General features: G+C 55.0%; 11 protein-coding genes across 11 annotated transcripts; 6 read left to right on the top strand and 5 right to left on the bottom strand.

Annotated features, from left to right (window-relative positions):
- Positions 1-937: 937 nt before the first annotated feature.
- On the bottom strand, positions 938-2116 carry W97_00610 (uncharacterized protein; the record flags this gene model as incomplete). The annotated part of the gene is made up of 3 exons (XM_007778523.1): positions 938-1501; positions 1624-2044; positions 2106-2116. The coding sequence occupies 3 exons, from the start codon at positions 2114-2116 to the stop codon at positions 938-940; spliced, it is 996 nt and encodes a 331-aa protein (XP_007776713.1).
- Positions 2117-2617: 501 nt separating this feature from the next.
- Positions 2618-5089, bottom strand: W97_00611 (uncharacterized protein; the record flags this gene model as incomplete). The annotated part of the gene is made up of 1 exon (XM_007778524.1): positions 2618-5089. One exon carries the CDS (start codon positions 5087-5089, stop codon positions 2618-2620), a length of 2472 nt encoding a protein of 823 aa, XP_007776714.1.
- An 833-nt stretch (positions 5090-5922) lies between these two features.
- On the top strand, positions 5923-6797 carry W97_00612 (uncharacterized protein; the record flags this gene model as incomplete). The annotated part of the gene is made up of 2 exons (XM_007778525.1): positions 5923-5946; positions 6000-6797. 2 exons carry the CDS (start codon positions 5923-5925, stop codon positions 6795-6797), a joined length of 822 nt encoding a protein of 273 aa, XP_007776715.1.
- Positions 6798-7456: 659 nt separating this feature from the next.
- On the top strand, positions 7457-10906 carry W97_00613 (protein HIR1; the record flags this gene model as incomplete). The annotated part of the gene is made up of 5 exons (XM_007778526.1): positions 7457-7493; positions 7575-7649; positions 7723-7941; positions 7995-10721; positions 10803-10906. The coding sequence occupies 5 exons, from the start codon at positions 7457-7459 to the stop codon at positions 10904-10906; spliced, it is 3162 nt and encodes a 1053-aa protein (XP_007776716.1).
- Positions 10907-11502: 596 nt separating this feature from the next.
- Positions 11503-12957, top strand: W97_00614 (uncharacterized protein; the record flags this gene model as incomplete). Its single annotated transcript, XM_007778527.1, has 3 exons — positions 11503-11910; positions 11996-12669; positions 12729-12957. 3 exons carry the CDS (start codon positions 11503-11505, stop codon positions 12955-12957), a joined length of 1311 nt encoding a protein of 436 aa, XP_007776717.1.
- Positions 12958-13257: 300 nt separating this feature from the next.
- W97_00615 (glycine cleavage system T protein) lies at positions 13258-14745 on the bottom strand (the record flags this gene model as incomplete). Its single annotated transcript, XM_007778528.1, has 2 exons — positions 13258-14287; positions 14366-14745. The coding sequence occupies 2 exons, from the start codon at positions 14743-14745 to the stop codon at positions 13258-13260; spliced, it is 1410 nt and encodes a 469-aa protein (XP_007776718.1).
- A 158-nt stretch (positions 14746-14903) lies between these two features.
- On the top strand, positions 14904-16300 carry W97_00616 (V-type H+-transporting ATPase subunit C; the record flags this gene model as incomplete). The annotated part of the gene is made up of 4 exons (XM_007778529.1): positions 14904-15204; positions 15262-15356; positions 15413-15997; positions 16100-16300. The coding sequence occupies 4 exons, from the start codon at positions 14904-14906 to the stop codon at positions 16298-16300; spliced, it is 1182 nt and encodes a 393-aa protein (XP_007776719.1).
- Positions 16301-16912: 612 nt separating this feature from the next.
- On the top strand, positions 16913-17280 carry W97_00617 (uncharacterized protein; the record flags this gene model as incomplete). The annotated part of the gene is made up of 3 exons (XM_007778530.1): positions 16913-17023; positions 17080-17162; positions 17226-17280. 3 exons carry the CDS (start codon positions 16913-16915, stop codon positions 17278-17280), a joined length of 249 nt encoding a protein of 82 aa, XP_007776720.1.
- A 1074-nt stretch (positions 17281-18354) lies between these two features.
- W97_00618 (uncharacterized protein) lies at positions 18355-19191 on the bottom strand (the record flags this gene model as incomplete). Its single annotated transcript, XM_007778531.1, has 1 exon — positions 18355-19191. One exon carries the CDS (start codon positions 19189-19191, stop codon positions 18355-18357), a length of 837 nt encoding a protein of 278 aa, XP_007776721.1.
- Positions 19192-20228: 1037 nt separating this feature from the next.
- Positions 20229-23695, bottom strand: W97_00619 (uncharacterized protein; the record flags this gene model as incomplete). Its single annotated transcript, XM_007778532.1, has 4 exons — positions 20229-21484; positions 21532-21799; positions 21848-23272; positions 23327-23695. 4 exons carry the CDS (start codon positions 23693-23695, stop codon positions 20229-20231), a joined length of 3318 nt encoding a protein of 1105 aa, XP_007776722.1.
- A 538-nt stretch (positions 23696-24233) lies between these two features.
- Positions 24234-26096, top strand: W97_00620 (uncharacterized protein; the record flags this gene model as incomplete). The annotated part of the gene is made up of 2 exons (XM_007778533.1): positions 24234-24460; positions 24521-26096. The coding sequence occupies 2 exons, from the start codon at positions 24234-24236 to the stop codon at positions 26094-26096; spliced, it is 1803 nt and encodes a 600-aa protein (XP_007776723.1).
- Positions 26097-26164: the final 68 nt, after the last annotated feature.

Consider the following 26164-nt stretch of genomic DNA (forward strand, 5'->3'; position numbering starts at 1 on the left):
CCAGCTGCATAACCCTCCAGCGGCAAGGGGTTTCGAGTCGGCAGGATGCAGTAGCTGAGATTCGTGCTGTCAATGATATACAGACCGAATCCAATCATTCAAGCGGGTCAAGGAACGTGGACGCCTGAGGGAAGGGAGGGGAGGGGAGGGGATGGGCTAAGGATGGCAAGCTTTTAGAACCAGAGAAATATTGCCCGGGGTGCCTGGCACGGCTCCCTAGGTAAGAGGTACGCGTCTGGACCTCGATTCTACAGTCGGAATACCGCGATGCTCGTCATAATGGGATCCGTATCACTAAGAGTTGGGTTGACGATGTTGATGCCTAAATGTATCTATCCAGCAGTCTAATAACGATGAGGCTACTACGACTTACTAAAGCCTCGAACTCCATAGATTAAGTTTTACAGAGCCTTGTTATGCGCCTCAATGACCATCTTTGATGTTTACGATTACATTTATCGCTGCTAGTGCCCTTTTCAAGCCGGACAATGCCTCACATCGTCCGCAATCGAAGTCGCCTTAGCGGCCTTGTTGTAGTAGGTACGTAGCCTGGTAGCCTCAATATAACATCGTTTGCGGAGGTTGAATTCTCTTGTATTGAGATTTGTGATTGAAGTAAGAGCTAGGAGGCAAGAGGAGGTTGCTTTGGCATACAGCTAGCCTCCATGCCTCAGTATAAAGCCCTCACCCAGTGGAGGGCGTAATAATGGAGGTCCATACGAGTCCAACACGCGAATTCTGCGGCCGGGCATCCAGTCGCATTCCCAGCAAAACAATGCACCACGCCACCCCAATACATTGAATGCTCGCACCACCGTTAGCCGGCTGGAAGGCGAAAATCGAGTAGGTGATAAAGTCCCCACCAGAAGACGAGTCACAAAAACCGCCAACAAGATAGCATCCACCTCTTCACCAATACGAACATAACATCCCACCCTCACACCCCACCCAACCCCCCCACGATCTTCAGCCCTACCGAATCAACACTATACGCCAGCGCATACCTGCTCGGATGCCATTGCACGCACGGCGTCGGGCTCCTCTCCTCAATCCTCCACACCGCCTCCCCGCTCTCCGTATGCGCAATCTCGAGCCCCGCACTCCCCTCATCCGTGCCACCAACAACATAGCTGCCATCAAACGAGAAGCTGACCGAGCGCACCGGCCCCTGGATGCTCGTCAGGGTGCGCTGGCATACCCAGTCCGTGGTGTCCCAGAGCGAGATCAGCGCGTCGGAGCCGCCGACGGCGACGTAGGTGCCCGCGGGCGAGATGTCGATGCAGTAGCAGGAGGAGGTATGGCCGTTGAGGGTGTGGATGGTGGGGAAGTTGGTGTCGGGGGCGGGGGGAGGGTAGCGCGCGATTTTGACGGTGCCGTCGCCGGTTGTGAGGAAGAGGTGTTGGCCCGCCCAGCCGAAGAAGGTCTGGTTTGTTTGCAGGGATTGGCGGTGGGTCGAGATGATGGAGAGGGTGGCGCGATCGAGGCAGAGGAGCGTGTCGTCCTGGCGAGAAAGTTAGTATGATGCTGAAACGAAGACGAGATGCCCCGGCGCAGGACGACCCAGTGCGATGAGACCCACTTGCGCCGGCCAGGTGCGACAACATGAAGAACCTCCCCGCGTACCTTCTTTCCAACAACCAACTCCGACCCATCCGGTTTCCACGCCAGCGTAAAACCCTCCCCCCTAACATCAACCCTCCCAATCTCACTCCTCTGCCTGACGTCCCAAAACCTGACTATCCCATCACTCCCCACACTCGCCAGCTCAGCCTCCATGACCGGGTTCCACGCGACTCTCTCAACAGCGCCCGCATGGCCCCGTAGCTCTGTACTATTCTTAACCTGGTTCTTCTCCGGATTCCATATGCGCAGCGTGCGGTCGCCAGCGCCGGTCGCGACGAGCGTGCCAAGCGGATTCCATGCGAGCGTGCGGATGTTGTGAGGTGCGCTGGGCCGCGCGGGCGGGATGTCGCTGTAGACGGTTGTTTTTTGCTTGGGGAAGAAGGCTTTGAAGGCGGGGGGTGGGAGGGATTTGGTGCGCGGTCTGAGTGCGTGAGCGGAGTTGGGGGGACTTGGGGCGGCGGGATGGGCGGTTAATGTCTTACGGTGGCGCCATGATTAACGCTGTGGATTAAAGATGCTTGCGGTAAGCATGAAGTTTATGCATATGCGTTTGCCTTGTAGTTCTGGTACATCGATACTTTTGGTGACGGGGAGATCTGCACAGGGAGGTTGTGCCACTCCCGAAACAACGGCTCCTGGTCCACGGTTCCTCCCTCCCGTCACTTAATTTTAGCTTTCCGTTATCATTGGCGTCTTTGATGAACCACGCGCACCTTGGTAGTCTAAGCTAGACGCGCATCCTGCTAAGGTAATCCGAGATGTTGACCGGCTGCTGCTTCTTCGAGTGTCGAAGCAGTGAAGCTATCACACAACGCCGTAAAATGTCCAAAGCCCAGTATCCATACCTCATACATCATAACTTGTCCCCAGTTCTATGGGAGCCACGTCGCCGACTGAGCTCATGCCTTCTTGTAAATTCATGCCATCGGCAGCAATACCGAGCCGCTAATCATGCACTTTTGGTAGACGTCCTCCTTTCTCGATCCCCCCAAGCCTAGAACTTCTGCACGACACCCCTGACACTCCCGTCAAGCACCATGTGCCCACGGACCATGATCTCTTTGATCCGGTTCTCCTCGTTGCTTCCCTCGCTCAACCACTTCTGCAACAGACTGTTGCTCTCCTTCGGCTTGATGTCAGGGCTGGCAGTGCCGACGGTAATGTGCGCGACCGGATTGACCGTCTCATACTCGTCCTGCAGCAGCCTAACCACAAAACACATGACACGCTCATCCCACACCAACCGCTCAAGCTGGACTTTGCACTTGCCAAGCTCCGGCTCCGAAGGCTGGGACGAGGCGTTGGTTGAGCCGTTCTCCTTACTCTTGGCCGACTCGATCGTACGAGTGTGAAGATCGGTGAGCCGTGACCAAAGGTCAGCATGATCGTTGGAGGAAGCGCGGTGAATAAGTGTGACATGGAACTCAGGCTGGATGCGGCGAGAGTGCTGAAGATGACGGTAGAACTTGGCGGTTTCGGGATCCTGGTCTCTGAAGATGGCGTCAAGGATGGCGCTGATGCGTTGAGAGGGAAGGCGGATGGCGAAGTACTCAAGTTTGGGTTGCCTCGGAGCTGCATCTCTTCCGTTGGCATGAGGCTGAGATGAAGGGCGCTTTTGAACGCCGCCTTTATGATCGTTCTTCTTGAAACTCAAATCGTGCTTGATGTCTGGCTTGTAGTCGCTTAGTGCTGCTTCGATTGCAGCGTCAAGCTCGTCACCAGTAGGAAGTTTGTTAAAGAGCTTGGGATATTCGGAGTTCAGCTGCGAAACAACGTTCTCAAGGTTCTCCCGTGAAGATGCGGTGGGGTCTAGGTTGATGACGAGGTCGAAAGCATCGTCTGGCGGACTGTCTGGATATACAGGCTCGAAACGTTCTAAGAATCCCTCCATGATGGAAATGACCTCGTCTGCGCCCTTGGTGACCGCCTGGATGGTTTGATGGTTGTCACCGCGGTTGAGGACGCGTTCTCGCAAGGCTTTCCTGATCTGATCGTAATTGCTGCGGTCATGGACGTAATGCAGTGCCACAAAGCGTGCCTCGGGAATGAGCTGGGATACATCCTTGATTAGCTGCTCCCTCTCACGCCGTTGGTGGTTGTTTCTATCAGCTATGACCACTGGATGGCTGCCCAGTTCTTTGCAGACAGCGTCTACAAACCTCTGCGGGCGCCTCCCTTTGCCCTGAACATTATCATTCTGAAAGTGACCCCAGTCAAACAACTTGGCCAATGCTATGGCAAGGGTGGTCTTGCCGCAGCCTATTGTTGCGACAGGCACCAGGACTACATTCTTCTTGACATCAGTAGATCCGCCTTCGCCACTTTCAATCTCCTGCCGAATGATGTCGGAGCCTTTGAGACCACGTTCTTGTAGGAAGTCATCTCTGAGCTTGATAATACCGTGGTTTTGGTTGTACGCCTTCCCAAGCTGGGGGTCGCGCGCGAGGCGTTTGCGTGCGTACTGCAGATACTCCTCGGTAATCTTCTTGTGCTTCTTATACTTGGGCGGCCTGCCCGCGATGATAGCTTTCGTACACTCACGCCATTGACGGTACATCAAATACGGTTCCTCGAACTTGTATTTGAAGAACCAGTCTTCCCATGGGCTGTCGGGAGTGTTGCGAGACTGGCATCGGATGACGAAGCCCTCTGTTTCACGACCAGCATACGCGCCAGTCTCGGCGACCTTGTCCAGGAAGCTCTTGACCTGGCGGATGTCATCTTCCATGACGTACATTGTCTTTTTGAAACCCCACTCTGTCGCGAACCGGTCGAGGATGTGGTGCGGATAAGTGACAAACTCCGGTAGATTCAGGTTGATGCCGTGTAGGTAAAGCCCAGCAGACTCAGGGTTGTAGGCTAGCACATGCTCCTCGAACGCGTCATCGCATAGTTCTGCAACGGCTGTCGCATTCATCTTCCGCAGCTTCCTAGCCAGGTCTTCTCGGGTTCTTCCGATTGCCTTCAGCTGCTTGTCGATCCACCGTTCTCCTGCTATGGCATGGCTCTGATCTGCATCCTCTCGTGGTCCGGTGGAATGCTTGCTGCATACGAGCAATGTACCGTCATCCAAGCCGGCGATGAATATGATGCAGCCATTCTCTTTCACGCTCAGCTCGTAAGGACCCCTCGTGTTCTTCTCGACATTCGGCCATTCGGTCTTCCTCACCTCGCCATGGTTGAAGAACTTGTCGTAGCCTCGAACGGCGATTTCGTATTTGCCGTCCTGGTTGACATACGTGAAGAGACCTCGAGCGTACGTGGGAAGATTCGGTTTCTTGTAGTCCCAATCAAGCATGCGCCAGGAGTCGACAGTGCGGCCAGACGGCAGCGTGAACGTAGCTTTCTTGACAGAGAAGCCGCCTCTGCCTTTGCCTTTTGACTTATGTGACTCGAGGGCTTGGACCAGCTCTTGGATTTCCTGAGGATTCTGAGGGATGAAAGGGGCGTTCTGGCGGTGGGCCATCTTGAATGAAGTTTTGAGAGGCTACAGGTGAGAATAAGCTGAAGCGGCGAGGGAAAGCTTAAAAAACAACTTCTAGAGACTACTTTTGATGGCGGACTGTAGCGTCTGAGGATCAAGCTACGGGGGTCGTACGCCTCTGACAGAAGCTGCGCTGCAGCAGAGGAGTTGGAACACAGCCGCCACCTAGTTGCCTATAGCTCAGTTCGAGCAAGTGGCAATTCTCAAGCTCGCTGTTACGAAGTTGCCTAGGTAGGCGGTGACATTTTGTGACATCAGTCTTGACTTTCCTTCAGCCGCATGCGCGGGCTTTATCCGGTTCAGCCCTACGCCGAGGGGCACCGCAGCTTCCTTAGGGGCTCCATACGGTTAGAAATGCGGTGGTAGAACAATAAATATATTCCATCAATCGGAGCATGGTCTTAGCCTTTTAGAAGGTACAAAGGTATTTTAGTATCGAAGATGTAGTGGTTTTTAAGCATAGTTTAAAGATACTACTATTCAAAGCCCAAGATAGCTAGATTATAACCATGTTTTTAGATCCATAAGCTATATGTGAAGCTGGCCGCTCTTGTGGCTGAGTTGTTATAATCGATTGAGTGACCGCTAACTGCCCGCCTCTTTATCAAGCTAACCGACCTCGTCCTCCAGATCCACGGATACAGTGGCGGAACAAGTCTTGGCACGCTCCCAAAACATCCAGGTTCACGACGCATGTGCCATGCCACTCTCACCCGCTCCACAGCCTACAGAAGCAACAGCTTGTCCATAATCCGCTCTACCTGTCTTGCAGTTCGAGAAGCGCCAACAGCATGCGCTGAGCTCAAACCACCGCCATGTCTGAATATTGGAAATCAACGGTAAGCACGACGCCCTGTCCAATTGCCTCACCACCAGCTAACAGCCACCTCAGCCAAAGTACTGGTGCAAGTTCTGCAAAACTTACGTCCGCGACACAAAGTTCGAAAAGCAGCAGCACGAAGCGACACCAAAGCATCAGAATAACATCCAGCGATCCCTGCGCGATCTCCACCGAAATCACGAGCGAGAGGAACGTGAGAAGCAGCGAGCAAAGGATGAGGTCGAGCGGCTGAATGGCGTGGTAGCTGGCGCAGCGGCAAGCGATCCGCCATGGAAGCGCAAGGGAGCAGTTCCGGCGGCCGCATCGGCCAAGCAAGCCACGCTCGAGGAGCGGAAGAGACAGGCTGCGCAGCTGGCGGAAATGGGTGTTGCCATTCCGGAGGAGTTTAGGCGGGAGATGGCAATGGTGGGCGACTGGCAGGTCACTGCGGAGAGGCCGATACTTCCGGGTGTGAAGAAGGAAGAAGAGGATGAGGATGTCAAGCCTGAGACGCTGAACACTGGTGTCCGAAAACGCAAGTTCGAGGGCCAGGAAGAGGCGGAGGAGGCTGGGGAGACGGTTGTGAGGAAAGGGTGGGGTTCGACTTTCAGAGAGTATCCCGCTTCAAAAGATGCAGGTGATGATCTGGAGGCGTTGCTCAAGGGGGCCGGCACGGCGAGGAAGGAGACCGAAGAGGCCGCGTCAGGTCCGAGAATCAAGAAGGAAGAGTCAGAGGAGGGTGTGATTTCAGCATTGGTCGGTCCAGAACCTACGACTGCTGCTGAATCGAAGATCAAGGCCGAAGATGAGGCACCGGCCGTAGGAGTTGTGTTCAAAAAGCGCAAGGCCAAGGTCATACGTCAGAGATGAACTGCACGGTATGGAAACTGCACGAGCAGTGCATCAGCAACGCTACAAGGCAATCCTCGGGCCTCTAAGCGGTCCACGGACTTGCTGCGGAAATGGAGGAGTAAGGGAGAAATCAAATCCAGCCGCTCTTCAGCACGTACTGCTAGCCGGCTTGCGATCAATCCGCAACCAGCAGCTTGGAAGTGGGCATGACGGCATCCGCCATGGTCGCAAGCGCGAAATCTTGAAGGACTGTGGAACCGCACGTGCTCCAAGGGCGAACTTTAGGATGTCATCTACATTTCATGGGCAGCATCCATGCGTATCGTGGTCAGGAGGTCGGACAGTCAAATCCAGGGTGATGAATGGCAGTGGCCAGCCACATGTGGCCACGCATGATGCACCGAGTTTCTAGGGGGAAACGATACCAAGTAGCAGAGCTAGAGATATGGAGGTCTAATATAGCAAAATGTATAGTAGCTGTTAACATCAGTGTTGTTCTACTTTGAACGTATGACATTTGTGCCAAGCATCTCTTAGAGCTTCGCGCGCGACTCCCGTCAGCTCACGTCCACCACGTCCCAACGTGGAACATCTCATTCATCTGGAAACACAACACGCAACACACTTTCTCCACACTCCCTGAGCATGACGAAGCAACACAACGAGCCTCCGCAACCATGCATATCGTCAAGCCGGAATGGCTAAACCATCCAGGTTAGTCACAGAGCTGCGTTGGCAGCTGTCGCGTTAATATGCTCCAAGGCGCATTCGCTAACTGAACTCTGTACTGCTTAGGAGAACTCAAAGACATCGAAGTCTACAGCTGCCATGTCTCGCCGGACGGAAGCCGCCTCGTTACGGCAGCTGGAGGTATTGCAAACCGCTTTGCGCTGACCTCCACCAATGCGCGCTGTTCAAGAGTCCTGCTGAATCTTTCCTTTAGATGGCCACGTACGCATCTGGTCGACCGAAGCGATATATAACGCAGCCGATCCGAACTATACCAAGCCGAAACAGCTCGCGGCGATAAGTAACCACTCGGGCACTATACATGCGGTTCGATTTTCCGGAAATAACAAGTACCTGGCATCTGGGGCCGACGACAAGATCGTGTGTGTCTACGTGTTGGACCCGAATCCGCCGGCTCATGGATCGACGTTTGGTATGTTGGAGAACGATACAAGGGGATCGGGATGGCAGCTGAATGCTTTACAGGCACGAACGAGCCACCTCCCGTGGAAAACTGGCGCGTCCTACGGCGACTGATCGGGCATGACAACGATGTTCAAGACTTGGGCTGGTCATACGACTCTTCTATTCTAGTGTCTGTAGGCTTGGACTCCAAGATCGTAGTCTGGTCTGGGCATACCTTCGAAAAGTTAAAGACGTTGTCACAGCACCAGAGCCATGTCAAGGGTATCACGTTCGACCCAGCAAACAAATACTTCGCAACCGCAAGCGATGATCGCACGGTCAAGGTTTTCCGTTTCACCTCACCTCCGCCTAATGCCACCGCTTACGACCAACTGAACAATTTTGTGCTGGAATCGAGTGTGTCCGCCCCCTTCGAAAAGTCCCCTCTGACCACCTACTTCCGAAGGTGTAGTTGGTCACCAGACGGAAACCACATCGCTGCGCCAAATGCTGTCAATGGACCGGTGGGCGCAATAGCAATCATCAACCGCGGTTCCTGGGCATGCGACATCAATCTCATAGGCCATGAAGGGCCCACCGCAGTATGCGCGTTTTCACCAAGAATGTTCTACCAGCAGCCAGTGACGGCGGCCCAAATCGCCGCGAACGGACTCCCAAATGTGCAATCTGTGACGGTCATTGCTTGCGCTGGACAAGACAAGGCGCTCAGCATCTGGAACACGAACTACGCCCGACCCTTTGTGATAACGCAAGAACTTTGCGAAAAGGCAATATCCGATTTGGCCTGGTCACCTGACGGCGAAAAAGTGTTCGTCACGAGCCTGGACGGCAAAATTCTTGTAGCTATGTTTGAGCCAGGGGAGCTCGGATACCCCGCCCCGGTTCAGGAAAGCGAGAGGATGCTGTCAAAATTCGGCGCTGGCAGAAAGACGGGTGTCATCGAAGGAACAGCCGCGCTGTTGCTCGAGGAGAGCAGCAAGGCCGACGAGCTGAAGGGTGTTGAGGGCAGGATGGGAGAGCTCATGGGAGATGGAGCAACCAGCGCAGCAGCCACTACAAACGGAGTTAATGGCGAAACGAGAACCAACGGCGTCAGCACTACCAACGGTCAAACAGCAGCTGTGCCTGATGGTGATCCGGCGCCTCAACAGCCAACGCAAGATCCCCGGATAGACAAGTTGAAGCAACGCGTGACAATCACAAAGGATGGAAAGAAGCGCATTCAACCCCTGCTTGTCTCTGCATCCTCCGGCCTGGCGGAGTCGTCCCTACCGCAAACGCAGCTGCTTTCCGCTTCCGCTCAGGGTGCTCGCAGTGACACACCCTACAATATTCTAGACCTCTCCAAGCCCTACGATGGATTTCCTAAGGGCGGCTTGGCCGGGCTGCTAGTAGGTAACAAGCGCAAGTTTGCTGAAATCGAGGGCGATGAGGAAAGGAGAATAGAGAAACGACTTGCGGGATCAAGCCGAGACGGCCAAGCTCCTATTGTCATGAACAGCGCAGATGGATTGATACCTCCCAGTATTGCCGTCCGGCCGAGCGCAGCGGAGCCGCCCGAGGTGCTGCGCCCTGCAATCATTAATCCAGCAACATCAGTGAGTCAGGTCAGGCTAGCCGTGCCGATGGTCCGAAGCGTAATACTTCGGACTGTAGACGGAAGTGAACCTCCACAGACCAGCACAGGAGACGTGGGTTCTGGCCCGCGAGCCGACGCTGCCCGCGAAGACATTATTGTGCTAGAAGCGCGTAACGCTGTCGGGCCATCCCGAACCGGTCGGGCGCAGGACCGTGATCCCGCGCGTATAACGTGCACCAAGCGTGGCCAGACGCTGTGGCAGGATTACTTACCTAAGGCTGTTCTTTCTCTCACAGGAAATACCAACTTCTGGGCCGCCGCATGCGAAGATGGCTCGATGTATGTCTGGACGCCGGCTGGGAGGCGATTGCTCAACGCGCTCGTTGTCGAAGCTCAGCCAGTCATCATCGATTGCAGAGGGTGGTGGCTGCTGTGCATCTCAGCCGTTGGCATGTGCCATGTATGGAACTTGAGGACAGTCTCTTCGCCTCATCCTGCAGTTTCCTTAGCCCCGGTTCTGGACGCGGCTGTCGCGTCGCAAGGCCCTCATCTGACGCAAGCGCCGGGCGTGATCTTTGCAAGACTGAATACACAAGGCCGGATCATTGTGGCAATGTCCAATGGAGACGGATATGCTTACTCGCCTAGCATGTTTGTATGGCAGCGGCTATCAGAGCCTTGGTGGGCGGTTGGTAGTCAGTACTGGAACACAACTGACTCCTCCGTTGGTAATCTCCAGACTTCAGCCTCAGGGCAGGCCAAGCCTCCAGACGAGAACGATATGGTCTCGCCCGAGAACGTCTCTGCAGGCATCATACCCATACTAGAGCGGAACACCACCAACCACACCTTACTCAGAGGCAGAGCCTTCTTCTTGCAGCGCCTCATCAAGGCACTGCTATCAGCTGAGGGCTTCGAGGGCTTCGAGTCCAGCGTGTCAATTGCACACCTTGAGAATCGTGTGGCAGCGGCAATGACCCTGGGTGCCAGGGAAGAGTTCAGAGTTTACCTCTTGATGTACGCGAAGCGACTGGGAGCGGAGAGCTTGAGAGGTAAAATCGAGGAGCTGCTGAGAAATCTGCTGGGCAACATCTTCGAGGACGACGCAGAGCCGACCGCTGGAGCCGAAGACGGACTCGGCAGCCCGAAAGACGAGATATGCGGGTGGAACAGAGAAGATCTGTTGAAGGACGTGGTTCTGATTCTTGGTATGTTATGTCACATCTGCCTTCCGCTTAGCCGGCCGCCCATGTGCCTACGGCTTGATAACCTCGCTAACTTTGTCACAGGCAAGCATCGCGACTTGCAGCGCATCACTGTGCCTTACGCTAGACTAGTCGGTATAATTAGTGGGCAACCGCAGGATGAGGAAATTGGGGAAATGGATATGTAATACCATAGCGTGGCGTTCAGCAGGTGGCGTTATGGTTGGTCCCTGGCATCGGCCGGCACTGGCTTTATGGGCATAGGATACTAGATTTTACTAAGCGTTCCTTTTGTAAACAATTGTGCTTTTATAGAGGGCAGCTGCTGAAGTGAAGCTCCACCGGCTGCTGGCTTTTCAAGCTATGTCCAAGTTACGCTGTGTTTCTTCAACAATTCATAGGGAACTCTCTGCAGGACTTTTTGCCAATTCCGCTCTCCATAGGCTCTTCGCCAACTCCGAACCTCGAATCTCGAGTCCCACGTACACCATCTCAACTTTCTTCCATAGAGAAATCTTCTAGATTTGTTGCAGCAGCAATGCACCAAGCTCTTGATCTCTAATCATTGAGCCCTATCTCGTGCGCTCATCGTTCCCTTAGTGTTTCTCGACCCTTCACCCAGCATCTCAACATGAAGCATTCCGACCTTCATAGCGTAGCCGACGAGATATCTCTGCCAGTATCGCCATCCTCAATCGACTCGTTGCCCCCATCATCCACGCTGTGGACGGCTCCATCCCCAGCGCCTCCACGCTTGGCTATCCCTCGCTTGCCGCCTTTCAAGATGCAACGGGCAGCATCCAAGCGCCAGATCGCCGTTCTCACCATACTGTCTCTCGCTCTTCTCGTATGGTTCATACCCGCGCCGGCAACATGGGCCCAGAAACGCATACCTACGGATCGCCGCCTCACAATCCTCCGCCCCGCCGACCTTCCCACGGACACAGCCGCACCTGATCCCGTACGATGGTTGGAGGAGAATGGGAACAACAGGCATGCCGTGGGCTCTCGGGGGTACTTCTCTTCGGTAGGAGACCGGAGCAGACCACGCGCAGCGTTGATAAGTTTGGTGCGCAACTCGGAGCTCGAGGGCATTGTGCAGAGCATGCGCCAGCTCGAGTATCACTGGAACCACAAGTACAACTACCCATGGATCTTTTTCAATGACGAGCCGTTCAGTGATGAGTTCAAGGTAAAGAGCCATTGTAGCCAGCTGCTGCACGGTCCCGTTACCGGATTGTGGTTTAAGGCTTGGTGTGAGGCTAACGTACCGGTAGCAAGCGACGCAAAACCTCACCTCCGCACGCTGCTACTACGAAGTTGTTCCCAAAGAGCACTGGTCAATGCCCTCCTGGATCGACGAAGGCCGCTTCATGAACAGCCTGGAGTATCTCGGCGCCATTGGCGTCGGCAAAGGCTGGATGATCAGCTATCGCCACATGTGTCGTTGGAACTCTGGTTTCTTCTACCATCAGAATCGGTTGCTCGAGTTCGATTTCTACTGGAGAGTGGAGCCGGACGTGCATTTCTACTGCGACATCGACTACGACGTCTTCCGGTTCATGAGCGACAACAAGATGAAGTATGGGTTTAACATGAACATCCTGGATGATGCACGCTCGTTCCCGTCGCTGTGGTCACGCACGAGGGCATTCATCAATAAGTATCCTGAGCTGCTGCATCCGGAGTCGGACCTGGACTGGCTGCTTGACGCTCAGAACTCAGGTGACTACAACAATTGTCAGTTCTTCTCCAACTTCGAGATTGGTGATCTACGATTCTTCAGGGGCGAGCAGAACGAGAAGTATTTCGACTGGCTCGACAAAAGCGGCGGTTTCTACTATGAACGGTTCGGAGATGCGCCGATCCATACGCTGGCAGTGGCAATGTTCGTACCCAAAAGAGAGATATGGTTCTTCAGAGACATAGGATATCAGCACGACATCAATCGGTAAGCCATTGTTAGCCTGAGCCCCTTGGAGAAACACTGACTCGGAAACTGTCTCATAGCCATTGTCCACCATACTCGTCTGGCAGATGCAGCTGTGATCCGACATCCATTGACGAGAACTTCTACAAGCTCGTACCATTCGAGTCCCCACAGAAGAAGCCGGCCGATACATGCATCAGGCAGTTCCTGGGCGGCGACTGGCTGAACAAACAACCAGGCTGGAGCCAGTCGTCCGAGCGCGCACTGGGCGGCGATGGATATGGCGGGTACGAAGTCACTGGGTTGTAGACTCTTCGGAAAGGCTGTGATCTGTGCTTGAAAGTCTGTCGAAACTTTCTCATGTAGCCTTGGCATTTCGACCCCTAATAAAGCAAAGCACGTAGCCCCGATGTAGCAACGCGAGTGTTTATCAAATCACCGTCTAATCCCCAGATCTGCGAATCTTATTCGCGGACATCGGTGTACTCAGAACCACGTTCTTTAAACAAACTCGAATTGGACGGCGTGCGAGTCGATGCTCCGCCACGCAGTTAGAAATACGGTGCTGTTGATCCCTACTTTCAGCTAGCTAGCTGTAATACAAAGACATCATGCAGGCGACGCCCCACCCTTCCAGTACTTGCTCGGCACAAAGGGCATCTTCGTGACCGTTGCCTTCCTGTTCTTGCCTCTAACGACAACCTCAACCTCAGTGCCAGCCTTATTCAGCCCCTGCTTGATGTATCCCATCGCAATGTTCTTCTTCAGCGTCGGACTCGGGCACCCAGACGTGACTTTCCCTACCTTCTCTCCTTTATTTACAATCTCCGCGCCTTCCCTTGCAGGGGCTCCTTCAACGATCAGCCCTATACGCCTACGACTGACACCGCCCCCTTCCTTCTTCGGCTTGAGCTGCTGCAATATCACTTCGTCGCCGTGGAACCCGCCTTCAGTCCGGCGATCCTTGCCGATGATCCACGCCAGTCCCGCTTCAACAGGCGTGGTGCTATCGTCGAGGTCATGGCCGTAGAGACACATGCCCGCTTCCAGTCTGAGACTGTCGCGCGCTCCGAGGCCCGCCAGGCGGAGCTTGTCCTCGCCCGCAGACTTGAGCAGCAGCTCCGTGATCTGCGTGGTTTGCGGGCCGGGGATCGAGATCTCGAACCCGTCCTCGCCCGTGTACCCGCCGCGGGAGGCGAGAATCTCGGCAGAAGGCTCTCCGGAGGGTAGCCGAAGCTTGAGATACTTGGACTGGCCGAAATACATCTTCTGTAAGTCGATTGCTTGGGGCTCGAAGAGGACGTCCTGCAGGATGGCTGGTGCGAGGGGACCCTGCAGCGCGACGAGGCCTTGGCCTTTCAGGACTTGCCAGTCGACCTTCTCGCCGCCGCTCTGGTGCCAGTCGGTCAGTTGGTCCGTGAGGTAGCGGGTATCTTTCTCGCGACAGCCGGCGTTGGTGACGACGTAAAAGGCTTCAGGGCCAAGGCGAGTAATGATCGTGTCATCGACGATGCCACCGGTTCCTGGGTGGAGGAGCGCGGAAAGCGTGGAGTGATGAGTTTCTAGCGTCGAGACGGACGAGGGCGTGACTCGTGAAAGGAAGCCAGTGCTGCCGGGGCCGGTAAAACGATGTTGGACCCTTTGTCAAGAAATCAGCTTGTTGTATGTAACTGTGAGGGGGGCACATGGAGTCTGCGGCGTGTCGATTGGGGCTTACATATGGCTGACATCGAACAAGCTGGCCTTCTTACGGGTCCAGTTGTGCGAGTCTCCGACGCTCAGGTCGCTGTATTGGACGGGCATGGAGTACCCGCCGAATGGGACGAACTTTGCGCCATGCTGGGCGTGAAGATCGTAGAGAGGCGTCTTCGCTGGTTCTGGGCTCTCTGTCGGCTTCGAGGAGGCATACCGCACAGGCTGGCAAGCTATACGTGGACTGAGTGGTGCTGTGGGCCTCGCGGCGGGGCGCCTTTGCTGCGCAACATGCTGAGACGACAGTGACCTACGCGCTGGCCAAAGCAGCTGCGGGCAGTTTCTGGATATCCGCAGGCAATTGGCGCTGCTGGCGAGTCTGCCAGTGACTCTGTTCAGGGACATGGTGGGGTTGGTGGAGAGTTTGGGGGTGACGAACGAGGCCCGACATCGTCCCGCTTGCGCCGCGAGCTGTGACAGCCTTCAGATAGGCATGTACCAGAAACTACAACGGACAGCGGTGATAGATACACGGCGAGTACAGCACTGTCGCCACGCCCACCATGTCCAAGGGCACCAAATATCTGCTGGTGTCCCTACCAACCTCAATATCGTCCTCCAACGACCGAGACGAAGCCCTCACAGCTCTCCGAGCTGCCGTAACCACCGACTATGGCACCACATCCCCCTTCCCCATACCAGCCTTCAAGATTGGAACCCTCGACGCCCTAGTGCAGCAAGCGGACGACCTGGCGAAGCTCGACACGACATGTGAAGGGGTGGTAAACCAGGTTGCAGACTCGTTGCGGAGCTTACTGGAGGGCGACGAGGATAAGATAGCGCAGCAGAAGACGATCAACGATAGTAACAGCTGCCCGAGCTTGTCGTCTTGCAGCAGCAGTAGCTGACCACTGGGTGCAGAGCCCGTGGACCAGTACCTCCGGTCGTTTTCATGGAACAAGGTCAAATACCGCGTAGACAAGCCAATCGCCGAGCTGATAGACGTCCTGCAAAGGGTACATAGCTTGATCCCCACTCCGCAGCTCTTCCCGCTCATGATTGCATCTTGCAGGAAGTCACCGGCATAGGCAACGACGTCAAGGCCAAGTTCAACCAATACAACTCCGTGAAGACCAACCTGGCCGCCTCGCAGCGCAAACAAACCGGCAACCTCTCCACGCGCTCCCTCGCCTCCATCGTCCAGCCGTCCCTCCTAATCCGCGACTCCGAGTACCTCGAAACCCACCTCATCGCCGTCCCGAACCAGCTCGTGAAGGACTATCTCCGATCCTACGAAACTCTGGCCCCGATGATCGTGCCCCGCTCCTCGACCGAAGTAGCAAAGGACGACGAGTTCACGCTCTACGCCGTCACGACGTTCAAGAAGCACTCGGCGGAATTCATCCACAAGTGTCGGGAGAAGCGGTGGACGCCGAGGGACTACAAGTACAAGGAGGGCGGGAAGGAGGAGGAGCGGGAGGAGGTGGAGAAGCTGGAGAAGGATGAGAGGAAGATATGGGGGGAGGCGTTGAGGCTGGGACGGACGGGATACAGCGAGAGCGCCATGTGCTGGGTCCATGTGCTGGCGCTGAGGGTGTTTGTGGAGACGGTGCTGCGGTATGGGTTGCCGCTCAACTTTGTCTGCGGTGTCGTATCGGTGAGTACCCACCCTAGTCACGGTTTTCCACGTGCTCGTCGTGCCGTCTTGAATGGAAGGCGCGTTGCGGCCGAATGCATAGGCTGACACAACGAATCACAGACGACGCCGAAGTTGGCGAAGAAGGTAAAAGCGAACCTCGATTCGAGGTATGGTTACCTCGGCGGCAATGCCTTCAACCGGGACAGCCAAGGAAGGCCCAAGAAGGACGACTCGGCCATGTCGAGTGAGATACAGGCGGCGGCGCAGATGGGTGGGGAGGAGTATACGGCCTATGTGTATTATGAGTTTGAGATCGCATAGAAGTCATGCGCGGAATTCAGCACCTGCATACTAAACGAAATGTTTCATTTTGATCTGATGTCTTTACCTGGCCAAGCGTCTCAACCGGTCCCTAGAACTGACTCCAGACCATGGCAAAAGATAACGGTGTTTCTAGAATGCTAGGTTATAGTGAAATTTACGGCGTAAGAGTAATGCAATCTACGGTACCTATGATTTGACTGTGGAGAATGTGGTGCATACAAGGAATTATAATTCTTGACACCTGTGGCCTACCTCAAGGGTGTGGTAAGCAGAGCTCGTAAGTTGCTGTATAAGCGGCCGTGCTGCTTCTCGGCTGCAGTGACAGGTCTCCCCAACAGTGGATTCACTTCGAACATGCGATTCCAAGTAAAATACTCATTGTCGTTGACACTCATCACAGCGAAATGGCCAGCATCGGCTTTACCCAAAACCGGCAAGCCGCTCGCATGACGTCATCTCTCACATGCCCCCCATCCAGCACACGAGCAGCGCTGACGACGCTTGATGGCCTGGAAACAAACAAAGCACAACATCCTCCCCTCGCTACAACCTCCTAAACCCCAACACGCTCACGCTAGAACCTACGCCACACTAAGCAGACCCCGCAACATGCCTCTCGTAGTCCCCGGCCTCATGGGCAAGAGCGGCGCCAGCGACGACGGCTCAAAGTGGCAGGAGCAGCTGATGGGGAAGAAGCTGGGGGATGTGTCTGACAATACTGTACGGCACAACGCTCTCTGTTTAGGGAGGTGGTGGAGCTAATGTCGTGGCTGTAGACGTTCGCGAAGAAGGAGCTGCCCAAGGAGACACGGGTGATCAAGCAGGGCGACATGGCGACGATGGACTTCAAGCCGGACAGGTAATGCCATAGATCGTGAGGATGATATATACGGGTATCACTGGCGCTGACTGCGGGACTCAGGTTGAACGTCCACGTTGCGGATGATGGCACGGTCACGCATGTTAAGATGGGATAAGTGGACGGTATTGCTGGGCTTGGAAGGAGCTTTGCTGGTAAGGAAGGTTCATGAGAGCTACGAAGCATGACATCGCAATAGATGCATGGAGGTAATAGACGGAGCAAGCCGGTTGCCTGGCTAGAATATACCCTCAATTTTCGTCCGCGAACGCCTGTCCCAGTGCAGAAGCCGTAGTCTCCATGCAGTGACCGATATCCCTGACCGGCTCCGTAGAGTCCAAAACGCCAATCCCACTGCAGTACATACTAACGCGCATAGCCATTCAGCATCAACGCCGGTGATGCCCTGGTTCCACATACCTCCTGAACTTTAAGTAAGCAGCGCATGGTGCTCAGAACCGCAGTCCTATGCTGAAAGGCGAGCTTGATAGCGCATCGAACAGAAATCGCAGCAATGTATCGCCTCTCCGGCGCCTTCTCTTTTGGCAGGTTTCTGGCGGCAGCTCCGCCGACAAGCGCGATCCAGAGCAGCACGCCAGCCATGTTGCCCCAGCAATCACTGAGGTCAGATCTTTCCAGCGCAGCTTTGAGCTTGCTAACAAGTGGGGTGGTCGAGGCGAGAAGTGGCGCTTTTGAAAACGGTTCCTGTTGAGCTATTGCAGTGGTATAAATGACAGCTGCGAGCCGGCACGATTCGTATTTCCAGTCGCCGAATTCGTCTGTGCCCTGTACTTCCGCTGAAGGCAAACAGGACACCTTGCGACACAGTCTCTGCCGCTCGGCTTCATCTGCCAGCGTTGGTAGAGCCGTTGCACTCCGTGGATAAAGGAGGGAATGGGTGACATCTCTGAGCGTAAGGAGCAGTGTTTGGGTGTGCCGCTTGTTGTATCCTGATCGCTCAAGGGACAGGAACTTGCCGCAAGGATAGTAACCTGGTGACTCGGGCTCGGGAATGCATCCGGATAAAGGAAAAGGTTGGTTCGTGTCCGAGTCGAAGTGAGCAGTGTATATTTGGTGGGGTTGACTTTCACTCAGAATGGCTGATTGAAAGGAGATTCTGCTATAGATCAGTCGAGTAGTCCATGCAGCTTGCACAGTTGAGCAGGAGACTTCGCTGGAGAAACGACCGAACTTACGTGGTCAGGATTGCCGCTAACACTCTACTCACACCCAGCCCATACAATCCACCTCGCTGAGACACCATCTCAAACATACGAGCTGCTAGGAAATTCATCCGGCCCGGATGTCCGCTAATGAGCTCGGCGCAGAGCAGATGCACGACGGACATCAAGTTTTCGTCGCAAGGCGCATAGTGTAAATCGCACCTGTCGTCGTTGATGCGCTCCATGCTTAGCTCTGTTTCCGACCTAATGGCTCCAGTCACTTCGCTCTCTGTCCCATCCCTCCCATTCAGCTCTGCGCCCTGCATGGCTTCCATATGCGCAGATGAAATACTCAGCGTACTGATGAATGCTTGAAAGCTCTTGGTGAGCTCTGGGCTCCAGGAGAGTTCCATGGCTTGGGTCCCAAAAGTCTGGCTGCAATACGTCTTTAACACCTCCACGTTGATACGGGGATTGCCAATTTGATACATGGCCTTGAAGGGTTCACACGCCGATCCGATGGGGTTCTGAAGTAGCGAAATCCAAAAGGCAGACAAATAACCAGAGTTGCCGCGAAGCGGCTTTACGAGCTCCTGAAGGAACGGCTGGTTTGCGAGTTTCTCTGCCTCCGTAAGGTGCTGATGGTAAGCGGTATCTTCACCTCGCTTCCGCTTCGATTGAGGCGCTGGAAGCCGCTGCGATGTATCCGGCGCAACCTGTCTTTCCATATGCTGGCTACCATCGTCCGAGAGTTTCCGCTTCTTCTTCGAAGTAGGCTGAGCTGGGTCATGCTCATGTAAAACGCCAGTAGGGGGTTCTGTTATCGAGTCTTGACTCTGTCTCTTTTTTTCATTATAATCCTTCATTACAACCTGCTTGACAATCTTCTTTACTTTGCGGGTTTTCGCCTCCTTTGGATGATAAATGTTCACGAACGTGTGTTTCTTCTCCGCTGTTGGAAGGGAGGCCGATGCCCTGCGACCATCATCTTGACTGCTCGACGCGACAGAATCTAAGCAGATGTTAGTCACTAGCAACGGCTTAGCTGACTACCGGATTCGGAAACGTTGCTGACCTGGAGACTGCCTTGCGACAGAATAGGTCGATATCGGCGATATCATTCCTTTATCCTTGGAGTACGTCGGAGGAGCTGCCGGCGGAGAGGGCCCGCTCCAATCGCTCATTTGCGCATGCGGATACAGGATAGTGCTCATCGTGCGCTGAGGGAGGATTGAAGGTAGAAAGATGCGGAGGTGGTAGACTAAATGGAACTGCGCGGATGCTCGAGAGGCCCTCGTGGGCCAGACGCAAGAGCATTGCACAATTGTAAGCCTGATGACTGCAGGCGGCCTCTGCTTCAAGGGTTCGATTGAAGGCGGAAAGCAATGCCGATCGCTGCTTACCCGGCCAATTGCTACAAGTCGGTCACTAAGAGGGACTACGCCTGCAGCCAACCGGTAAGTTACATCCCAACAGGCATCGATCGACCAGCAAGGCTGAGAATACCGTTGCCTGCCTCCGGAACCAGGCAAAACGATGCCTGAATGAGGCATGGCTTTAGTGTCGCCATGCGCAGCGTGGAGCTTGACACTGCGGCTCACGTGCATTCTGACCGCTGACCGGTGAGGTGGTGGAGACTGGGTGTGGGAAGATCCTTGCTGCACATCCTTGACCGCCAGGCCGCAGCAACCACGACCGCAGCATCGAGGCCGCAGCAACCCCGCTGGTGAGTAAGGTAGATCCGCTCGTGCAGTATGTATCATCTCAGTGCCGTCGAGACAGAACGGGATGGAGCGGCTAGTGTACAGACTGAGTACCTAGCGGCATGACTTGTGGACGTCGGACCCGCAGTCTTGCTGCGCTTAAGCTTTCCACAGCCACAACCCAGCAACGGTTGTGTCCCCTATTGCACGACAGAACCAAAGTAATCACCAGCGCCCCGGTTCGCCCTTCCGTTCGACCCTCTGCTTGCGGGATCGCGGCTGCTGCTTGGACTGCTTAAGCCATTTGGAGACGGGCTGCCAGCAGTGTCAACTCCGAGACCCACGCCGTTGCGCTGATAGTGAGAGAAACCCATGTCTGCAGCGGCATCTTGCATGCGCGATCTGTCACCGCCACGCTCGTCGGCTGGCGACTTCTGCTCAACCAGATTCAACGCCTCTCTGAGCGTGTCGCCAGACTCGTCGAGCGCCATCAAGAAGCGCGCGAGCTCCTTACACAGATCCCAGTCCTGCTCTGCTCTGGCGCGTCGCAGTAACCGTATAAGCTGGTGCGAGCTCGAGCTGAGCTCTTCAAGAGTGTGAAGCACCAAGACGTAGCCACCCGCCGTCTTCAGCAACCCTTTCTGCAGCGCTTCTTCAAACAGATCCTGTGCCGGCGGCAAGTGCGCGAACAAAGTGCGCCAAGAGCGAACTTCGGTTTTGCGCGTGCACTGCACGATGATGTCCAGGTACTGTGGAAAGGACGAAAGGAAAGAGAGGACGCTGGGCAACAGCGCTTGCTCCGGAGCTGGAGACGTGTCCACCTCTTCGTCAAGAACGTTGTGCAGCATGACCTCCAAAGCGTGAGGGAAGTAATCCAACTGCTGATAATGATGCGCTAAATGTAGCGCCGCGGGTGAGTCAAAGCGCGAGAGATGGTACTGCAACAATGCCGGAAGGAAGAGGTGAGTCCTCGTCGTAAACCTGAAATGTCCAAAGCTGATGTCCCGCCTCAAGATAAGGTCTGATTCAATGCCGAAAAGGATGCCCTTGTCCAGTAAGGCGGATAGTGGATAGAAATCTATAGGTATCTTCACAGTAGGCAGCAGTTCCCTTCCCAGCTCTGCAGAGACCGAAGCCAAGGTCTCTTGGACATCGATCCAGACCTGCATGTGGTTGCCATCGAAAAACCACAGCGAATCCTTGAGTCCATGGCCATGGTATCCGCTCACCAGGGCATCCGATGAAGGAGTCGGCGGCCATGAATTATGTTGGTGTTGAAATTCAAGCTGCGGCTGGTCCCGCATCAGGGCGTAGTATTCAACGTTGTGGGCCAAGATGCGCATCTCGTACTTGAGCACCCGGTCCTCGGTCATAGCAGGACTAAGTAGAACCAGTTTGCCGTCCACAAGGAAGAGTATAGTTGCAACAGCCACATCCTGTGAAGGGTCGCCATTGACTGTGTTTGTTAGCTTGTCAGCCATTCATTTCGATGGTCCTACTTACTGAGATGACTGTCCGGCAAGATCCAACTCAAGGCTCGTACGCGGAGCGGCGCCCTAATGATCCCGTGAAGTGCAATCTGCCCTACCTGCACCAGCTTGACCGAGCCATGGACAGCGCTTATGACATAGTGATATAAAACGTTCTCGTACGTGTACACCAAGAGTGAGTCGTCTCCAGAGGTTGATATCAGCACGATAGGAGCCGGTAAACTCTCCGCATGCATCATCTGTCCGCTGTCAAGAGCCATCTCCCGAGAGTACAGCCGTAGCTGCAAGTTCCGTCAGTGGGGCCTTCGCATAACCATTAATCCGCTTACCTCATGTGAAGTGCTTGTCTCAACAGCTGCGATTAAGACATGTTGGTGCCAGCACATTCCACCCCTGACAGTAAACTCATTCTCCAAAAGTGAGTCATCAAACGCCTTCCATCTGCCGCTGTTGATGCTATAGTGGGCTAAGCCATGTCGACCGGCGACCGCCACGTACTTGCCGTCGCTTGATATTACAGCGCTTCTGATGGGCCACTGATCAACCAGATAGCTGGCAGGGATTTGAACGTGGTGCCATAGTGAAGCTTCTGCGGAGATGGTAGTTAGATCTGGCACATCGTACCCTCGGTATACTAGGAAACCGGTGTTGGTCTGGAGCAAGGAGCGAGAAACATTCGCAGGAGAGAAACAGCCCGCGACAGCACTGCGAGCCATTTCCAGAGACCAGATGCGATTGTCGCATCGGCCAAGAAGAAGGATCTCCGAGCCGCCTCCAATCCAAAAGCCATCTCGGACTCCTAGGAGCCAACCTTCGTCATTCGCTTCCGAGATAGAGCGGTCCGCTGAAAAGCTACTTGCGCCAGGTTTGCCAAATACGCTCCACGTCATCCATCCTTTCTCGTACCCTGCGAAGAGACAATATCCATCCGGAGAGTAACTTAAAAACGTCAATTTGCCAGTCGATGAACTCGTGCTGCTAGGCCGGAGTTTGTGAGACAGCGGTATATTCCCCACATAGTCGCGAACTGTATAAACATACACGTCGCCGTCGGCGCATCCTATGGCAAGCATTGAAAAGCGCGCATTGACAGCAGCTACGGCGCCAAAATCATTCCCCGACTCTGGAGTGTGGAAACAATAGCCCCGAAAGAGGCTTTTTTGAGAAGCATCAGTCAAGTCCGGTGTGAGTCGCTGCACAGCATAAGCTTTGCCGTCACTCGTGACCCATGTAGACAGGTTCATCGGTCGATCGTGGATCATGTCGATAATGGTTGTTTTGGCGCTAAGCCACGACATGCGACTGAGCAGCTCCGTACTCGTCTGAGTTCCCGCACTGTCCGGCGTCCAGCGAATGCACTGTATAGCCGGCGGCCTTTCAGTCGCAATAACCAGCTCTTCGTCCAGGGCTAGCGCTCTGGCAATTCCAGCGTCCAACCGGATTGCCATTCTGAAACGGACGCTGACCTCACGGATCCCGTTTCCTTCTCCAGGACCGACATACGCATCTACGCCGGCGTGCGCCATGTAGCCTCCAACACTCCGCCGTCGGGCATGGGACACGGCATTGTCGGTGAACTGTGCCTTGTATACACGAGCGTGAGGATCTGAAGCGAGCGTATAGGTAATGATGTAACCCCTGGTGGTCTGGATGTTGAAGAACACGGAGTTGGGGTGGACATGAAGGGCGACGTTCAAGCCGTAGGCTTGAAGGGACTGCTTAGACCGCAGTACGCACGCTAGGACTGCCGCCGGCTGTGACACAAGTCAGAAACGTCCAAGCACGTGTTGTAGGCATCGTGAGTTTACCTTGGTTTGCCAGATTGTGAGGGTGGAACGGGTGATGGTCCCAAACGTCTGCCCACTGCGTGTGACACACAGCCCGATAATCTCTCCAGCGATGCCCTCTTCATCTGAATATGCTTTTTGCGGATTGTCTTCGCCGTTTATAGGTGATTTGACCTCGCTTTGGAGTGGACCAGGCACTTGCTTCACCGTGCTACTATTAGCAAGAGGCTCCGTCTCTTTCCCTTCTTCGGTGTCTTCCTCGCTATAAGCTCCATTGGGTTTACTCGTTGCAGCATGTTGGATGCCGTCGTTGGAGTCTGTAAATTTCTCCTGGGGCAGCTGGTGCTTGCTCGCGGCATAGACTCGAGGTGCCCCAATCGGCCAGTACATGGCGCTTTAAACCGACCGATGCCTGCGTTTGTAGAGCGCCATCACCAGGACCCGCGCTTCGGAACTCGCAAGCTTGATTCAAAGCGCCAAGGGGTTGCTTAAGAATTGGCGGACGTTTAGAGGAAGTGCACCTGCGGGAGACACAGATAGTGATCGCCAAGGGTCTATTCTGCGAACTGCCAGGCAAAAAGGAACTCTCGAGGGAGACCACTGATATATCAGGATAACATTGCTCAAGATGCCAGCACAACCAGGTCAACAACCAGCCAATTTTACTCCCGTTGTGAAGGTCGTTTTGGCGCAGCTACATACAGACCTGTAGCTGTGTGCCTTGTGGCCTGGCGGCGAAACCGAGGTCGTCATCCAGGGCTTGAAACGACTCATGACTCTCTCCAGCTCTGGTCCAAGCAACGACAAACAACAAGCTTGACCGCTCATGAACGCCTTTACGAATCTCCTTTCTGTTTCAGACATTACGACTGCATATTGATATCTACAAATACCCCTTAATGCCTCTGTAGCTAGCACAACACGCGACATGCCTCCCACTAACGGCGGCATCGACAAGCTCGACTACCATCCCGGCGGCAGACCGCTGCTGCAGGTAGACGACAGCGCGTCGGAGACTGGGCGGCCGAGCCACGATACAAGCTATGCCGGCTCCTTCTTCGAGAACGTCGCAGAGGGTATCGTCGAGCGGGACAGAAGGAAGATGCGCAGGCAGATCATCAGATACACGAGCTTCGCCTGGGCCATAGTGAACTGGTAAACGACACCTTGCCAGGCCAACCTTTTCCAAGTGTACCTGCTAAAACATATCCACAGCCTATGCGGAGGCTCCATCACCGCATACTCCCTCTACGGCCACCTTTTTCAGTCCCGCCTGCGCTACACCCAGTTCCAGGTGAACATCGCGTCCATCACGGCCGAGTTGGCGCTATACCTCCCGGTACCGGTTTTCGGATATCTCTGCGATCGCTACGGGCCCGGCATACCGTGTTTTATGTCTGGGTGTTTGTTCGGGTTTGGGTACCTGCTGGCAGCCTTCACTTACCGTAGCGGCCCGGAACCATCAGCAGGAGGCGACGGCTGGCCTTTCGGAGTAATGGTGCTGGCATTCGTTGGTATTGGGATGGGCACAAGCAGCATCTACTTGTCTGCTGTCACGACATGCGCGAAGAACTTTGGTCGTGGGAAGCACAAGGGTGTTGCGCTGGCCCTACCCATCGCCTCCTTTGGATTGAGTGGGATGTGGCAGAGTCAGGTTGGGAGTAGGCTCCTGTACGAGCGGCGGCCTGACGGCTCAAAAGGCGATGTCGATGTTTTTCGGTTCTTCTTGTTCCTTGGGTGTCTCCTACTTAGCGTTGGAGTTATCGGAGGATTCGTTTTGAAGATCGTGGATGAGGAAGAGATGATCGATGAAGCTGTGGAAGAGCTAGAGCAGAGTGGGCTCCTCCAAGAGAGCGAGTTCTTCCATCGCGCAGCGAACATGCATGGCTACGGCACGATGCCCCGGCAAGATCTCTCAGACTCGACGTACGACTTCCTGAACGCCGAAGCCGAAGACCTGAAAGCGCGCGCGCAGGAGGAGCAACGCAAGAAGAACTGGCTCCTCAATGAGGAGACCCGACGCTTCCTCAGCGACAAGACCATGTGGTGGCTAGCCGCCGGTTTCTTCCTCGTCACCGGCCCCGGCGAAGCCTTCATCAACAACCTAGGCACCATAATAGGGACTCTCTACCCGCCCACCTCCTCGACCTCCGAGATCCCCACCTCAGCCGCGACCCACGTCTCCATCGTCGCCATCACCTCAACCCTCGCCCGCCTCCTCACCGGCACAATCTCCGACCTCGTCGCCCCCTCCTTCGCCGCGCACCAGCACCGCCGTGGCCCCAACTCCCTCGCCAACTCCATCGACTCCCTGACCCCACAAACCACCCAATCAACCGGCTTCTCCATCTCCCGCCTCACCTTCCTCCTAGCATTCTCCCTCCTCCTCAGCATCGGCCAGATCGTCCTCGCATCCGGCCTCGTGCAGAACCACGGCGACCGCTTTTGGCTTGTCTCCGCGTGCGTGGGCGCGGGGTATGGTGCTGCGTTTTCGCTCGTGCCGATCATCTTGTCGGTTGTGTGGGGAGTTGAGAATTTCGGGACTAATTGGGGCATTGTTGCCATGGTGCCGGCGGCGGGGGCGGCGCTGTGGGGGATTGTGTATTCGGCTGTCTATGAGAGCGGCGCGGGGGAGGGCGGGCCAGAGGGCCAAGATGTACTGTGTCATGGGGTGCAGTGCTATCAGAGCACTTTCTGGGCGATGGCTATCAGTGTTTGGGTCGCTTGTGGGCTTTGGCTGTGGGCTTGGAAGGGGCCAGGAGGTTGGGCGAGGAGAGGGATTGCCGTATAAGGGTGGGAGCTAGCGAAAGGGGTTTGCGTGATTGCATAGCGTTCGGTCAGGAGTACGGTTTGGGGTGC

Source organism: Coniosporium apollinis (genome assembly GCF_000281105.1).
Source record: "Coniosporium apollinis CBS 100218 chromosome Unknown supercont1.2, whole genome shotgun sequence".
Taxonomy (NCBI): Eukaryota; Fungi; Ascomycota; class Dothideomycetes; genus Coniosporium; species Coniosporium apollinis.